At 58.3% G+C, this 15,826-nt stretch overlaps 1 protein-coding gene across 1 annotated transcript in view; it reads left to right on the forward strand.

The window, feature by feature from the left end:
• Window positions 1–15,826, forward strand: part of SEMA3F (semaphorin 3F) — a 100,506-nt gene that overhangs the window by 67,651 nt on the left and 17,029 nt on the right. The window contains exons 3-6 of the mRNA XM_065408384.1: window positions 1,290–1,352; window positions 3,059–3,178; window positions 6,401–6,490; window positions 13,275–13,368. Of these exons, the coding sequence (XP_065264456.1) occupies window positions 1,290–1,352; window positions 3,059–3,178; window positions 6,401–6,490; window positions 13,275–13,368 (367 nt within the window). The remainder of the gene's footprint in view (window positions 1–1,289; window positions 1,353–3,058; window positions 3,179–6,400; window positions 6,491–13,274; window positions 13,369–15,826) is intronic.

The following is a 15,826-nucleotide window of genomic DNA, read 5'->3' on the forward strand; positions in this document are numbered from 1 at the left end:
GGGAGGGGCTAAGGGGCAGGATATGCTGAGCGGGAAGGGTGCCAGCCCCTCTTGGGTCCTTTATCTACCTCTGGGCCGCCTCCCCCATCTGGCGCCTGAGCTGCAGGGGAGGAGACCAGGAGCAGATTTACCATTAAACAAACCAACAACCCCAAAATGCAGGAAATATCTGACAATCTGCCCCTGAGTCCCAGCCGGCGGCGCAGGAGGGCTCAGGCAGGCAGGCTGCCCGCATGCCGTGGCCGGTGGCCCCACACTGCTCCCGGAAGTGGCCGGCTGCTGCGTGCCCCTGGCTGGGGGAAGGCAGCTCCATGCACTGCCCCCACCCCGGGCAGCACACGGAGACCCGCTGCTCCCCTCCCCACAAGGGGTGCGCAGAGACATGCCAGCAGCAGCGCAGCAGGGCTAAGGTAGCTCCCTGCCCGCTCTGCCTCCCTCCCTCTGTGCTGCTTTGCTCCCGGAAGCAGCTGGCATGTCCCTGCGGCCCCTGGGGTGGCGAGGTGTTTCCAAGTGCTGCCGCCGCCCTGAGCACTGACTCTGCAGCTCCCATTGGCCACAGTCCCCGGCCAATGGGAGCTATGGGGGCGGTGCCTGCAGGCAGAGGCGTCCGGAGACCCCCTGGTCCCCCCGCCGCCTAGGAGCCACTGCCAGAGGGGTGTGTGCGTCGGTTGCTTTGGGAGCCGCGCCATCCAAGGTATGCACCCGCCCCCATCCCCCTCCTGCACCCAAACCCCCTGCCCCAGCCCAGAGCCCGCACCCAAACTTCCTCCCAGAGCCCGCACTCCCTCCTGCACCCCAACCCTTTGCCCCAATCAAGGTACCTCACTTTATTTTCATGTACTTCCCATTATTTATAGAAGGAGGATGAATGAAAAACGGGAGGGGGGGGAGATAAGAGAGAATGTTTTTTTTCTTGGCTGAGTCCCGAGGGGGTGTGTGAAAATGAAGCTGCACACAGGGCCCCACTAACCCTAAATCCGCCACTGGAGGAGATGCCTTCTCTGTGGGCCAGAAGTGGAGCCACCATTGGGGAGAAGGGAATTCAATCTCCCCGTCTGTCAGCCCAGGGCGGCTTCTCCCAGCCCCTGGAACACAGTGAGATGCAGGGTCCTGGTTCGATCCCCGTGTGCTGGCTGAGCTGTTGGCTGTTCCCGCCGGGAAGCCGGTAGCAGACCCTGGCACGGAGCTCTCTGAGGGGCCCAGGCCTCGGCTGCGTGGGTTCAGCCAGATCTAAATTCAGACCCAGTGGAAAACCCCAGGTGACGACCCGGCATCCGTTGTTTTGTCAGATTCACTGGCCCGCGTCCCAGCAGCGGATCGACGAGTGCATCTTGTCGGGGAAGAACAACGACGTGAGTCCTTCTGGGGGCACGCAGCCGGGGGCTGGGCAAAGACACCTGCGGGCATGGAGAGCCGGCCCGGGCACTCCTTCAGGGTTGGCTCTTTGCGATCCACACTCGTTGAGTCAGCTGACGGACTACGGGCTGTAATGACGACAGGGAATCTCCACCTGGTTGCTCTGTCATTCCATCATTCAACCTGCAGGAGGATCTGAGTTCGGTCCTTGTTGTGCTGGGAGGCTGAGTGGCCATGGCAGGGCGCTGAGAACTGGGGACGTCCTCCCGTTCCAATGGATGTCTCAGGGCCCGAGCTGGAGAGAATGTGGGCGTGGGGGCAGAGGCACCTCCTCAGAAATCTTGCCCATGGGACGCACCTGTGGAGCCATTCCCCTTGCACCACTGCTCCCAGCACCTCGCCCCCTGAGCCCATGCTAGGCTCAGCCCCCGCCTGCCAGCCTGGCCCTCCCAGGTACAGCGTCACTCCCCGTCTGACAGTGGAAGTGGGGCGCCCGGGGGGAAGGCCTGGTGCAGGAGCCAGCCCCATGGCAGCGGCGATGAGCAGCACTGACTGCCCCTGCCCATGCAGGTTTGGCCCTGTGGCCCCTCTGTCAGGAGTATAGGGCCAGGAGGGGTAGCTGGGCAGCCAGCACTGCTGCTCCTCGCCACGCCCGGCGGTACACATCCTGCGTGCCGTGCGGTCACTGCTGCTTGGGGCACACCCAGGCTCAGGCCGGGCTCCTGCTGGTACCAGCCGGCACCACCCGAAATCCCTAGCCCACACGCCCCTTGGTTCCTGTCAGGCCATCAAGCGAGTGTGCATGGCTCCGAGGAAGCGAGGGGTTGGCGGTCACTGAGCTGCTTCCACTGGAGCCAAGCCCCGCATGCCTGGCAGCCGCCTGACCCCGAGTCCTTCCCTCCACTGGTCACGCAGCTGCTGTCGCTCCTGCCGCAGGGCTCAGCCCCCCGGGGACAAACATGTCTGAGCCCCCGCTCAGCCCCCCAGCTTGCCGACGACTCCTTCGCCGGCTTCCCCTGCTGCACTCCCAGGCTCCCCTCCCCCAACGCGGAGGAAACAGGAGCTGCGAACAGGATGCCTGGCCCTGACCCTGGGTCCTTAACTAACGAGCCAGGCCCAGCAGGACACCCAGCCGTAATTGCTGTACTGCTGCGTCTCACCCATTGGTAACACATCCTGACTGGCCCCGGAATGCAGCCCCAGTGAGAACAGCCCTGGAGCAGAAAGGGGTGGTGCACCCACTGGCCTGTGCCCCAGAACAGAGGGGGTGGGGTGCCTGCTTGCCTGCGCCCTGGAGCAGGGCAGGGAGCACTGGCTTGGGGGGGAGCTTATGGCTACACCAGCCCTAGCCGCTCCCAGTGGGACTCCATGTGGGGAGAAAGTTCCTTCACTGAGTCCTTGGGGTTGGATCAGCTCCAGGCCACGCAGCGGTGTCGGTCCTGACAGTACCTACTGACCCCCACCATCCCTGGGCTATTTGAATCCATCTGCTCAGAGGAGCCCCAGGCTTGGCATCAGGCTACACCACCCGTCTCACACCAGGACACCTTCCTGGCTACACGCCAGTCCCCAGCGGCCCTGACATCTGAGGCCTGAGCATACACCGTGCGAGCAGGACTGGGGTGAGCATGGGGGTGCCGAGGATCCTGTGCATGCTGCCCCCGCCCCGCATAACCCCTCTCATTCTCCTCCTGCTTCGCAGGGCGAATGTGGCAACTTCATCCGCCTGATCCAGCCCTGGAACCGGACCCACCTGTACGTCTGTGGCACTGGCGCCTACAACCCCATCTGCACCTTTGTCAACAGGGGGCGCAAAGCACAGGTGAGGCACCAGGGGGGGGCACTGTTCGGCCATGCACGCTGAGCCAGAGGGGTGGCATCCCCTCAGCCCCAGGGAGCTGGCCTAGGCATGGCATGTCCTGGCAGGGCTCCCTGGGCGGTGCAGTATTTACTCCAAGAGGCCGTCGCCCTGGCTCAGCCTGTGGCTTGCAGTCGCTCTCAGCCCAGTGGACCCTGCGAGAGGCCCATAAGAGGCCTGGCCAAGGTCTCCGGCACAAGGTCAGGCAGCTGCAGTCTGGAACCTGGGGCCATTGTAGCCAGCTCAAAAGGGGGCACTCATGGAATACAGCAGCCGTCTGGCCATCCCTGTGTCTCTGAACTGCATCTGGGGGGTTCACTTTACATGGATTTCCTTGCCAGGGGGAATTTTCAGCTACTGGGCTGTGAATCCCCTTCGGACAGGATCCTTGGGCAGGGAAGGGCTCCATCTTGAAAGCAGCCGGAGGCCCCTGCACTGTGCTGAGATGTGCCAAGCCCCTGGCTCTCGCTGAAGATCTGCCGGGAGCTTTGCACAGGTGGGAGCTTTGAGGTGGGAGAATCTCCACTTTGGGCCTGGCTGCCTGCAGAGTCATTGGCGCTGCTCGGTGTCCTAGCTTGGGGCGGTGAGTGGTCCCACCCAGGGGCTGGAATGTCTCTTTCCCCTTGGAGGCTGATGAGTTTTGGCGGCATGGGGCACATGGGGAATGCAGAAATTTTTGCATAGCAGATGCTCAGGTAGCCGTGGGGAGGGAGGGGTAAATGAGAGAGAGGGTTTGGTACATTTCACTTTAGATTACACTAGTGAATTCTTTGTATTTGTGTCTAAGACGGGCTCATGCCCCCGGAGTCAAGGGTGGGGATACACATAAAACGGTGAAAAACGAAGTAATTGTGTGCTGCTCCTCAGCTCGGCTCCACCGGAGCTCTGGTAGCGCTTGGCACTAGGTTATTCTATCATGTGCATACAGTGAGGTGTGGAACGGGGAATCTTGGTTTTCGCATCGTAGCTGGTTGGGGTTGCCAGTCCTGTGTTACTGGAGAGCTAATCCCATGCACGGGTCAGCGCGTCGGTCCCATTACTAAGCCCGCCTGTGTCTGCGAATGGCTTCATTAATACTGCTGCCCCTCTGCCGAGCAGCAGCAGAGCTCGGGGCCTGCGGGCCAGCCTGCCAGTGGAGGAGAAAGCAGCGACGCCGAGTGTGGGGAGATTCGCAGTGTATCCACCGGGCCCGGAACTGAGGTGGGCCCAAACCGTCCAAGAATCTCGCCCACGCACTCGATTCTTCAGCAGCAACTAGCCCTCTGGACTTGACTCTAGTTAGAGAGGATGGAGCGGCGAGCAAACTGCCCTGCTTCTTGCCACAGCCCCCACCTACAGAACATGCATCACAGCACCCAGCCACCCCAGCATTTCTTCCAGCTGGCCAACTTGTAAGTCTGGGGAACAGCGTTACCCGGTGACACCCGCTGTGTCATGGACTGTGCCTGGCTAACACCTGCCTTGTTCTGACTGTGTGATTTGGGTTCATCACTCAAAGCTGAACAGGCATGCGTTTTTGCGCACTCTGTGCAAGAAATGGATGCACCCCTTCCTGGTTTTCTATTGGCTGTCATGTGGGGGTTTCTATTGGCTGCCTGCCTTAGAGGATGGGGGCTGGGACAGAGGGGCTCCCCCACATCCATGTCATCCATTCCAATCCAGCTGTGATCCCTGATGAGCAGAGTCTGTGCTGTCCCCTCCTTAGGGCTGTTTAGGGGCTCATGTGGATCTCAGTGTGTTTCCCCTGGGGCTGCATCCCCTAATCGCCGTGAGCATCAGGGGCCCTAATCGACCTCGGGCCCTTGCTGTCAGTCTCCTCCGAGAGGCCAAGGCAGGAGGGGGTCACCCCCAGCCTGGGGGGTGGAGGGAAATCTAATCCCACCCTTGCCCATGCTGTGGGAGTGGGCTTTTCTTTCTGAGAGGCTCCGCCCACCACCTCCCAGGTTTCAAATAGGCTGTGGCTGTCGCTGGAGGGGGTGGGGCCTCTTGTTCGCCATGGGCTCTACCCACAAGTCCTGGGGTCCAGGTGGGCTGGTACCTCCCAGTAGCGCAGCACCGCAGTCCGTTGGAGAGAAGCCAGACAGTGAAGCTGTGCATAAGGTGACTAGAGAAGGAGGAGCTGGCCCCACGCAGCAGCTTTGTGGGATTGGGGTAATCCTGGTGTTCCTCATCATCCTCATGCTTCAGGGCATGAGCTGGGGTCAGGAAGGGATTTCCCAGCCGTGCTACAGAACTGTGGGCTCCATACTATTCCCAGCTGAGACAGGTGCCCTCCTCAGAGGTCAGATGTGCCCTGTCAGCCAGGGTGGCACCTCCTGTATAGCGCCCATGGGCACCTCTGGGCAAGCCTGGCTGAGTGTGGGATAAGGTCACTTGGTCCTGCTAGTGAAGGCAGGGGGCTGGACTTGACCTTTCAGGGTCCCTTCCAGTTCTATGAGATAGGTATATCTCCATATATTATTATTATTATAAGGACTGGGAAGCCCTGAGGCTCCTCGAACCACAGGCCACATCAGGGAATTTGCTGCTGTCCTGGCCTCTCGGCAGCCTGGGGTTCTCAGTCTGGGTGTCACAAGGATGCGGCAGGCAGAGCAAAGGGCACGGTTATGCATACTGTGCAGCAGGTCTGAGCCAGCCATGTGGCATTTGGTCACACGCAGTCCCAGAGACGGGCCAGGACCCAGCCCTGCGGGAGCCAGGATTCCCTGAGGTTTAACTGAGGGTCTTGGTTCCTCCCCCTGTCCCCGGGGGGGGGGGGGGGTGATCCCGGGGGGGAGGGGGGGAACTTGTCACAAAGTTCCACATCTGCTGTCAGTGTCAGTACGGGGCAGCAGGAGGCCCATCCAGTGTGTGCCACACACACACGTGCCACGTATGCTGGCACACGCCATGCCCGCACATGCCATCACAAGCATGTTGCCACGCTAGCACATGGTGGGCACAATCACATGTGGCCCGCACAATAGCCTGGGCACACTCACAATGCCCTGGGCTCAAGAGTGCTGGCTCTGCCACGGGGGCGCTCTAGGAGCTGGGGCAGGCGCGCTGGCTGGGGGTGGGGGGAGTTTCTTGCCCTTCCAGGTGGGCATGACCCCCTCCCACTGCCCTAGTGCCCATCCCTACCCACCCCCCGGGTGGCCTCTGGCCCCGCCAGCTCTAACTCTCTGCACTGCTCCTTCTCCTCAGGCCTTTGCGCTGACCCAAAGCGTCCAGCCGGGAGGACGGGGAAGCCGAGCCGCTGACTCCTCCCACAGCCCGACACCAGCAGAACGCAAGGTGGGACTCGCGCTCAGACCCCCCCCAAGGGCAGGAGCCGGCTCCCCTCCCAGGGCATGCCTGGGCTCCCTAACCTTCCTCCCCCATGGCATGCACCTAACCGCTAACATGCCCCTTGCAATGGCTGAGCTGTCTGTGCCACCACCCAGCACAGAGCAGCCAGTCCTCGCATCTCCTCTCAGACTAACGCCTTGCTTCCCCAGGCCTTGCTCCAGATGCTGTGGGGAGGAGGGACACTGTCAGGGGCCCCGTGCCGGGAACGGAGCCACTGGCTCCAAATTCCTTTTAGAGCACCGGCCACTCGCAGGGGTTGGGGAACGGTGTACGTTGGGCCTGATTGTTGGTAGGACCTACCAAAACACATGCGGGCACTCCCCCGGCTGGCTCTTTAAGCACAGCAGTGCCCACCACCCACCAACGCTCCAGCTGGAGATGGATTGTGTTGTTTAATTGGGAATGGGCCAGATCGGGCAGGGGAATGGGATGTACGTCTCTGAGGCCCTGCTCCTGACAGTGTCTCTTCGACAAGATCGTCTTCCCGCCAGGCTAGCAGCCGGGCCGGCTCACTGCTTGGAGGCAGGGTTAGCCTGGGTTCGCATCGCTGGCTCCATAAGCAGCTCGGGGTGCTGGGAGGAATCAGGAGCTCATGGTCCCAGGGGGAAGTTCAGCTTCTTCCAAGCTTTGATTTTCCCTGCGTGATCCTCCTCCTGTGCCGTGAGCACCACCCTCAAGGCTCCTGTTCGAGGGCATCTGCTCTGCCCTCCTGACTCCGGCTGCCCCCAGAGTCCGTTCCAGGGGCTCAGGAATCCAGGTCTGGTCCTCCCCCCCAGGGGCTTAGGAATCCAGATCCGGTCCTTCTCACCCACCCACCCCCCAGAGCCTGTTCCAGCAGCTCAGGAATCCAAGTCCGGTCCTTCCCACCCATCCCCCCAGGCTGCCCCCAGAGCACATTCCAGGGGCTCAGGAACCCAGGTCTGGTCCTTACGTCCCCGCCAGAAGCAGCCAACAGCGGGCGCTGCCAGGCCACGGGCACATCCCATGCCCCAGCACCTTCTCCACGGGGCAGTTTGCATCAGGGAGGTTATTCGCTGAGAGCCTAGAGACCGAAGCCCACCACAGCACTGATGGGCAGGGCCTGGCGAGATCCAGCAGTGCCCCTCACACACACATGCTCCTCCTGGGCTCAGAGCACCCCAACTGCCCACGCTTGGCTGGCGTCTCTCAGCTGGGACCGAACCCCAAGGGTTGTAGATGCCAGTCCCTGTGCAGGTTTCAGACCGGCCGCCTCCCCCACCCTCCAGCGGGGTCCAAAGCATGGGGAGCATAGCAGCTGCCTGGCAGGGGGCAGGAGGCACCTTCTGCAACCCAGCGAGGGGTCAAGACACTGACATGGGGACAGTTCCCTAAAGCAGCCATGGGGGGGGCGGGTGTCACAGACCTGGGCACCTGCCTCCCACGGCTGCCTCCTGGGGTGGAGCCTGGTGTCCTGCTCTCCCTCTGCCATCCCAGGGCAGGGTGGGGGTGGCAGCTCCCCCATTCCTGGGTCTTCTCAGCCCCTCACTGTCCCCCCCCCATGCGTATCTCCTCCCCCAGCCCGGCTACAGTCCAGCTCTCCTCCCTGGCTCCCATGTGGGAGCTGGCTTCTCTGCCGGGATTCGGGGCCTGGCGCGTGACTGCATGAGGCCCCCCATGGCACATGACTCTCCTCCGGCGCCTGCCTGCCTCAGCCCCAGTCCCATCAGCATCGCTGCACCCTGCCAGAGAGGAGCCGTATATCCCCATCAGGACAACAGCGTGCTCCCCGCTGGGCCAGGGGCAGCCTGGGCTGGGCTAGAGGCAGGAGCCCCCATGACAGGCAGACAACAGTCCCCAGGAGGTGCCCCCTCTGCGCCAGCCCTCTCGGGCCAGAAAGGAAGAGCTCCCTTTGACATCTCGCCACACGCCCGCTGCTGTGCCTGCGTCACCATCATCAGAGAATGGAGGAAAAGCCACAGTGCCCTTTCCCTGGGCAGAGAGGCGGACGTCTCGCGGGGAGGGTCACTGGGGCCCTCCTGGACTGGACCCCCCCAGCAAGAGGATGAGGAGTTGCGAGGCAGAGAGACAACGTCCTGAGGAAGAGACAGGAGCCTCTGGTCAAGCTCCACTCAGCACCGAACTGGGGCAGGGGGCCACTGAGCTGTGCCCACGAGCTCTTGGGCAGCCCGGAGCTTTAATCTATGCCAGTTTGTAGCAGCCCCAGCACGCCCACGACTAAGCCGGGAGAACCCACTCCAGTGGCCGTGAGCAGAGAGACTCTATCGTTGGGCTGGCCCCTGGATATCTCATGTTACCACATTCCCCACTAGCATTAGGCGAAGCCCGCAAAATGGGCCTTGGGATTCCAAATGGCTCAATTCTCGTGAGATTTCGGAAGGGGGTGTTCTTAAAGTGCCAGTACCTGGAGTCAGAGGTTTATGGGAGGAACTCAGCTTGCATCATCTGGCAGTTTTCTAGCCCTCGCTGATGTGCTTGGAGGCATGGATGCCAAAGGTTCCAAGCCCAGGAGGCTCTGAGTTTGAAGCCAGGATATTTGGTTTTTTTAACTGCTAGTTATTCACGAGTAGGTTTTACTTGGTGTGACTATTCAGGGGATGGTGCCCTTTATCACGCTCTTCATCACGCGGTCTCCTGCTTAAAAAGTTTTAAGTCGTCCAATCAGGGAGCAGAAAAAATTCCACGTGGCTTAGGGGACCAATCACACACTTGAGAAACAGTGGCGGTGAAGTTTTCGTGAAGCCATTGTCTGAAAGTGTCTGGCCCAAATGATTGGTCTCACCATTGTAAATAGGAACTCAATTGGGAAGATCAAAGGGGTTAAATTTGCTGGATGAATTATCCACAATAAATGAGTTGCCCAGCGCTGGGTCGGTTTCCAGTAACACTTAGTGCAGCTCACCTGCATCACTGAATTGCAGCTGCCGTTCATGCTAGGAGAAAGCGCCATAGTGCTGCATATGCAGATGGGGTGCTGCGTGTTTGTACTCAGTGCGGGTGTGGCAATAGCTGTTGGATTGGGATGGTTGGATATACACCAGGGTGGGGGTCGTACGTACCCAGTTTTACCTCAGTCACATTGATGTGCATGCTCCCAGTGAAGCTAGTTGTTTGCGTTACCCATTGTCACCGCACTAAATGCTCTTTTTCATCCCATCCATTCATCCAAACCTTAATGCTCCTGTATGGCTCAGTGTTATAACAGCACCTCCTGCCCTGACTCAGCCCATTCCACTGAAAGGAGCTGACATGAGCAAGTCCTCAGGTAAAAGAGGGGTCAAGGGAGGGAGATTAATTCTGTCTGATCCAATCCATCTTTAAGACAGCTTCAGCACAACTCAGCACAGCTCGTTTGTGTGACTCTCTGAGACAGGGATGAGCTCAGCAGTTAGCTATTTGAACCCTGTGTCTTTCACTTCCAGCCCTTCAAATCCGGCCACTTCCAAAACAGTCACCATGCGCCGAAGCCCATAACCGACCCTCCTTTTCATCCCCTTGGTAGACAAATATTCGCGGAACATTCCAACAATCAACAGCAATTATGTTACCAACAGCTTAGATGCGAGCAGAACATCTGGACTAGATACGGTTGAAATGTTCCAATGGAAAGTTTTTCCATTGAAAAGTAGCATTTTTTCATAAATGCCCCTTTTTTCTTTTGGTCACACACCATCACCAGCATTATTTTTGGTTTCCAGCAAATATTTTTTTTATCAGAAAGGTGATCAAAGTGTCGATCACAATTTTGTTTCCCAACTTTCAGGCAATGAAAAATTGCAATGACCATTTGGATAAGGGTTTCTATTTAAAAAAAAACAATTTGCAAAGAAAGAAAAAAATGGGTCAATTTCAAACCATTCAAAATGAAAACAACTTCAGCAGTTTTCACTCCACTGGTTTTTCAACCAGTTTTAAGCAGGACTGGCTCTTGGATTTCAGACAAAAAAGCAGAAGACACCTTGTCAGGTTATAGGAATGGGTGTGTGACTTTTCCTCGAAACACCAAGACTGATACCCATGGCTCTCTACTCACAAGTGCAGGAGTGGCTTGGGGCAGTTGGGCTGGTATGACTTTTCATTCATGGATGGTTTCTACCATGCTGCCATACAAAATATCACTAGCCAGGGATGAGACACCTTGGACTGCCCCGATACACGGGAACATGGGCATTGCCAGGCTGAATCAGAACTGAGGTCCATCCAGCCCAGTGTCCCGTCTCTGACTGACGCTGGTGCCAGCTGCTGCAGGGGAAGGTGTAAAAGCCCTGCAGTGGTCGATGTGGGTAAGCTCCTCCTCACATAGGTCTCTAGTAGCCAGCGATTGGCTCATGCCCTATGTACAAGATTGAATATCCCTGCCAAAAGTTATTGTGGACATAAGGTGGCGATAGCACGCTGGGGGGCACAAACAAGGCAAGCCCATTGCTGGTGTAGGGCTAATATGAGGTGTGATAGCAAATCAGACGGTGGTGGGCTGGCTGCCATGGAGATGGTCTGGGAACTTGGAGTGAGTTCAAAAGGCCACCATCCATTTGAAATCTAGCCTGTTTCAATCATGAGTGCAAGGTCGCTCCCGGCCCCGCCCCTGCCAGTTCTGTGGTGTTACACTCCTCTCTCTTCCTTCTCTCTTCGTGATGCTTTTCTCTGCCGTCACTGTGGGGGGTCACTCGGACTGCGGGAGAAGCTGGCTAACGCCTGGGCTGCATGGAGGATGTCACCCTGGTGTAGCGACCTCTGCTGTACACAAGGGAAACCACAGCTGGCACAGAAGCAGCCAACCCAAGTGGCAAGCAGGGTTGGACTCAATCGGTGCAAATAGCTATTTAGCCCTGTGTACACTAGGAGTTGTACTGGTGCAGCTACAGTGGTGGCTGGCTGGCTGGACTTGGGGGAAATCACTAGTACAGACCAGACCTAATTAAATATGGGCCCCATTCAGCAAAGCACTTAAGCACATGCTTAAACTTTACGGTTAAAGGTTAATACTGCTGCCGACTCTCACAGTTTGATTGCGAGTCCGGCAGTTTCTGGAGTATTTGTTTAAACCTTCGGCTGGTGGCATCAAGAGATTGCAGGAGAGTCTCTGCTTTCATTCAAAGTCAAAGGCAGTTTCTAGCCCTCCTGGTTGCAGAGGAAAGCTTGAAAACATGACGCGCGTGTGCCCCAAAAGCTTGGAAACTAGAAATCAAAGAAAAACAACCCCACAATTATTATTAGGGTTTTTTCCAAATCTCATGATTTTTAAGCCAATCTCATGATTTTGGCAGGTCAGATAACGGATGTTCAGCATTTAAAGTTGGCAACACCTGAGTTAAACACATGCTTAAGTGCTTTGCTGAACAGAGATGGTTTGATGACTTGGGACCTGCTTTATGGGGAAACCAGGGACTATTTCCCAAGTAAGGTCAAATGTACAAAGTAAATAAATTGCCACACTGCCTGGAATGCCATCCTAAGGGGCAGTACTTCCTGGATTGCACTACTGGTGGGTGGAACTTCCTGGAATGAAATCACCCAGTATTGGTGGTATGATGTAGTGTGAGAGTAGGACTTGTAGCCTGATCTCACCATTTGATCTTCCAGCACACATTTACATAGAGACGCTTGCCGTCCCCACTTCCTGAGCTTCCTACTCAATGGAGTTTAATTAGTAGACTATAATTGTGGTATCACATGCAAAGGATGAAGGACTGTGCAGGCTTTAAACTCATTACTGCTTGTACTGGAATGTCATTTCCTTAGCAGCCACTCAGACGGGCCCTAGCTGGGGTTGTTTCTGTTTTTGTTCTAACCCAGGCTGCCATCAAAAGGCTTGTGGCTGACAACCAGCAGCATTCCTGCAAATCAGTCATTCTGTAGCTGTAATAACATGACAGAGGTACTGACTGTCTCTGCTCTCAAACGCTAAGCAGGGCCTGGCCTAGTTGATACTTGGATGGGAGATTGCCCGTTAAAAATGAATGATTAGGCCCTCTTAGCTTTGGGTCAGCGCCCCCGGCGTGGCTGAGGTGCCGTTGCTCGGGCAAGATGGCAGAGTTGTCAGCTTGTGGCTGTTACTACTGTAATAAATCTGCATGCAATGCTACTCTGCATGGAAAGCCAGGACAAAGGTGTGGCCAGACGGGGGCCCCACCACCACAGATGCCCAGCCATTGACTCCAGCGAGATTAATGGTAGCGACAGAAGGACAGGTGCTGTGATGGGGCGATCGCTGAGCAACCTTGGGCTTGTGCCATTGAGGGCTTTGTCTAGGCCCACCTGGGAAGGGAACTGGACACTTGCAGCAGCATTGGAGTAACAGCCCCTCACCACTCCACTGTACAAACACATTCTGCATCAGCTGGTGCTTCCAGGTTGCCTCCGGGATGCACCCCAGCTGGAGTTTGGTGCCGGAGCTGTGAAGCAATAACGATCCCATGACATAATTCCCCAGAGGAGAAGTGATAACTCCCGTGTCCCGCTCAGATTCCGCCTCGGCAATGGGTAATTCCGTTCTGCCTCTAACTTTGCCTCCGCAGTTTCAATGGACCCAGCATTCTCCGTCATTGCCTGCCGTTCGGTATGCGCAGCATGACTGTGGGCTGCTAAATAGCTGCTGTGCTCCCCCCCGCCCCCAAGATGGGGCTGCATTTCATTGCTGGGTGAGGTGAGGCTTGTGAGCGCTGTGGAGTTATGAAAGCGCTTTGGGCTCCTCTGTCCTACAGAAATGGAAGGGGCGGGTGTAATGGGCTCCCTCCTCTCTCTGTTCCAGGATTATATCTTCTACCTGGAGCCGGAGAAGCTGGAATCAGGGAAAGGGAAGTGCTCCTATGACCCCAAGGTGGACAGCGTCTCAGCCTTGATAAGTGAGTCCTTCTCTCTTGCAACTGCAGCACTGCAAGGTTTCCAAGGGGATGGGGGCTGCTCTGGCTGGGCCCTGCGGTGCTCCAGAGGGACACCCAGCTTGTTCTCGGCACTGATTCCAGAGCCATAGATGGACCTAGACCAAGGGGGCGAAGGGGGTATGGCGGTGCCAGCCATTGCCAAGGCACAAGGCCAGGAAAGGGCCAGAGCAGCGAAGGGGAAATGCAGACGGGGCTGTTGCCTGGTCTCCATAGCGGGGAGATGTCTGCAGGGGTGAAGGTGGAGTAGCCAAGGCCCAAGGGGCACCAGAGCCCAAAGATCTAAGCTTGGCTCCTCGCCAGAACCACTTCAGCCAGAGCAGGAAGGTGCCTGAGCCTTCCACCAAGGGACCAGGCAACTGGGAAGGTGCCCGGGCATGTGGCCTTTAATTCATGAGCTCCAGCCCGGAGCCAGGAGGGGCCTGTCTGGTTGGCTCACGGAGGATGCAGCCACTGTAGATAACGTGTCAGTCCTGTTGGGCTGCTCCATCCTCCGCACCGCCACCGATTGAACCCTCGGTCACCCTCTCCACTGGTGCCACGCGACCACTCTCGTTGCCCAGGGAACCCCCAGAAGAACTCGACAGCCACAGAACGCCTGCACCCTGCTCTGAGCCAGCCCTGTTCTCAGCTGCTGGCGAGCCCCGCCTTGTGCAGATACTGCTGCACTGCGTCCCACGTGGACTTGCCACTCCAGTGAGAAGCAGCCACTTGCAGGTTACGGGGAGCTGAAGCCAGGGAGTGCACAGGCTGGGGGAGCTCCAGAACTCCTGTCCAGGCTTTGCCTGGGACAAGCCAGGGAGCAGAGGCCTGGGGAGCTGGCTGTTCTCTTCCCGGCCCCGGCACACATGGTTCCTCTTGTGTGGACCTGGAATGGCGCCCACCTGAAACAGATGCTGCTGGCCTGGCACAAGGCTCCGCCATGACTCTCCATTGCTCAAGGCTGGGGAAATCTCTCCCCATGAGCTCCCATTTTGTGCCTTCCCTAGGCTGTCCCCCACCCCCTTGAACTAGCCAGCACCACAACTGCATGGGGGTGGCCCACAGACCCCTGCTCTCCCACCCAGCCGCATCGGAGCGGAGTAGTGGGCCAGCCCCTGGGGAGGGACCTGCACCAATCTCGGTTGAGTGCCAGGACTGGCTGCGTGCCAGGGAAATATTAGGTGGTTTGAGACTAATGTTAAAATGAGAGGTGATGAGAAGCCGTTTAGGACTTCAGGGCAGGTGGCTGCTGAGTGGCTGCTCCCCCCTCCCCAGAGACGTTAGCCTGGCGGTGTTCTGCAGCTCCACTGAAGGTGGCTGCCCCCAAGGAAGCCAGGCAGAGATCCGAGTCCAGGGCCCAGCAGCTGTGGGGCCAGCAAACCCAGACCTGGTGTGGGGGAGGGAAGGCAGCGGGGCACTTTGGCCCGATGTGAGGACTTGGAGGGCTGTGGCTTGGCAAGAGGCACCCGGATGCCATGGTGATGGGTGTGGGACGAACCTAGGTAGAACAGAGTGGAAAATGGGGTGGGAGAGGCTCTCACGGCCACCGACAAATGATGGAAAAATCCCCAGGGCATCTCTTTCCTCGACGAGGTCAGATCCAACCCTGGGGTAGGAATGGCCACGGTGAGTCAGCCCCATGTGCTAGGAGCGTCTCCACCCCGACTTCCTGTCCTATTTCTGTCTCCCCATTCACCTCCCATTTCCTGTACCTCCCCCGCCCCCTCCCAACTGATCAGGCGCAGCCCTGGGCACTGCTGGCGTCCTCCTGGAAGGTGCAAGGCCACAGTGCAGAGCATGGCATCCCTGGTGTCCGTGGTGCTTTGCCCCTGGGGTGGTGAGGGGTGGGGCTGGCTGGGATGGGTTTGCAAAGGGCAGGAGAGCGAGACAGAGCAGTGAAATAACACGGGATGGTATCGATGTCCTGCCGTCCCCAGGCCTGTATAGGCAACAGCTGTGCCGAGCTCCCCCAGGAGCGTGGGCCAAAGCTCTCACTTACTGCTAATCCCCCCCCCCGGGCCTCGAGGGGCCTCGGCCGCCTCTGATCCTCTCCAGGCGTTAGTGTTGCCTTACACACTAGCCCCGGCACTGCTTCGTTCACTGGGGAGCAGCTGCAAAGCAGGGGGCTAGCAGCCGGGCCTTGGACAGTGCCCCCATCCCGGTGCCTACTGGGTACCACATGGGAGATGGAGACCTGTCTATGAGCTGACAAGGAGCTGGGGTCCCTCTCCCCAGAGGGGAGATGGACTGCTCTCAGGGCTGCCCCAGGGAGCACAGGATGTCCTGTCAGGGAGAGGGCATCAGCCACCCCCCCCATGCCAATCAGCAGCCCCTTCCCCGAGCTTCCCTCTTTGGGCAGGGCTTGGGGGCAGGACAAAGGGTCTGCATGAGGAGGGGCTGGGGGGTCCTCAGGCCCCCCACGGTCCCCCTTCAGGAACTG

This window comes from Emys orbicularis, chromosome 7, assembly GCF_028017835.1.
Source record: "Emys orbicularis isolate rEmyOrb1 chromosome 7, rEmyOrb1.hap1, whole genome shotgun sequence".
In the NCBI taxonomy this organism is placed as follows: Eukaryota; Metazoa; Chordata; order Testudines; family Emydidae; genus Emys; species Emys orbicularis.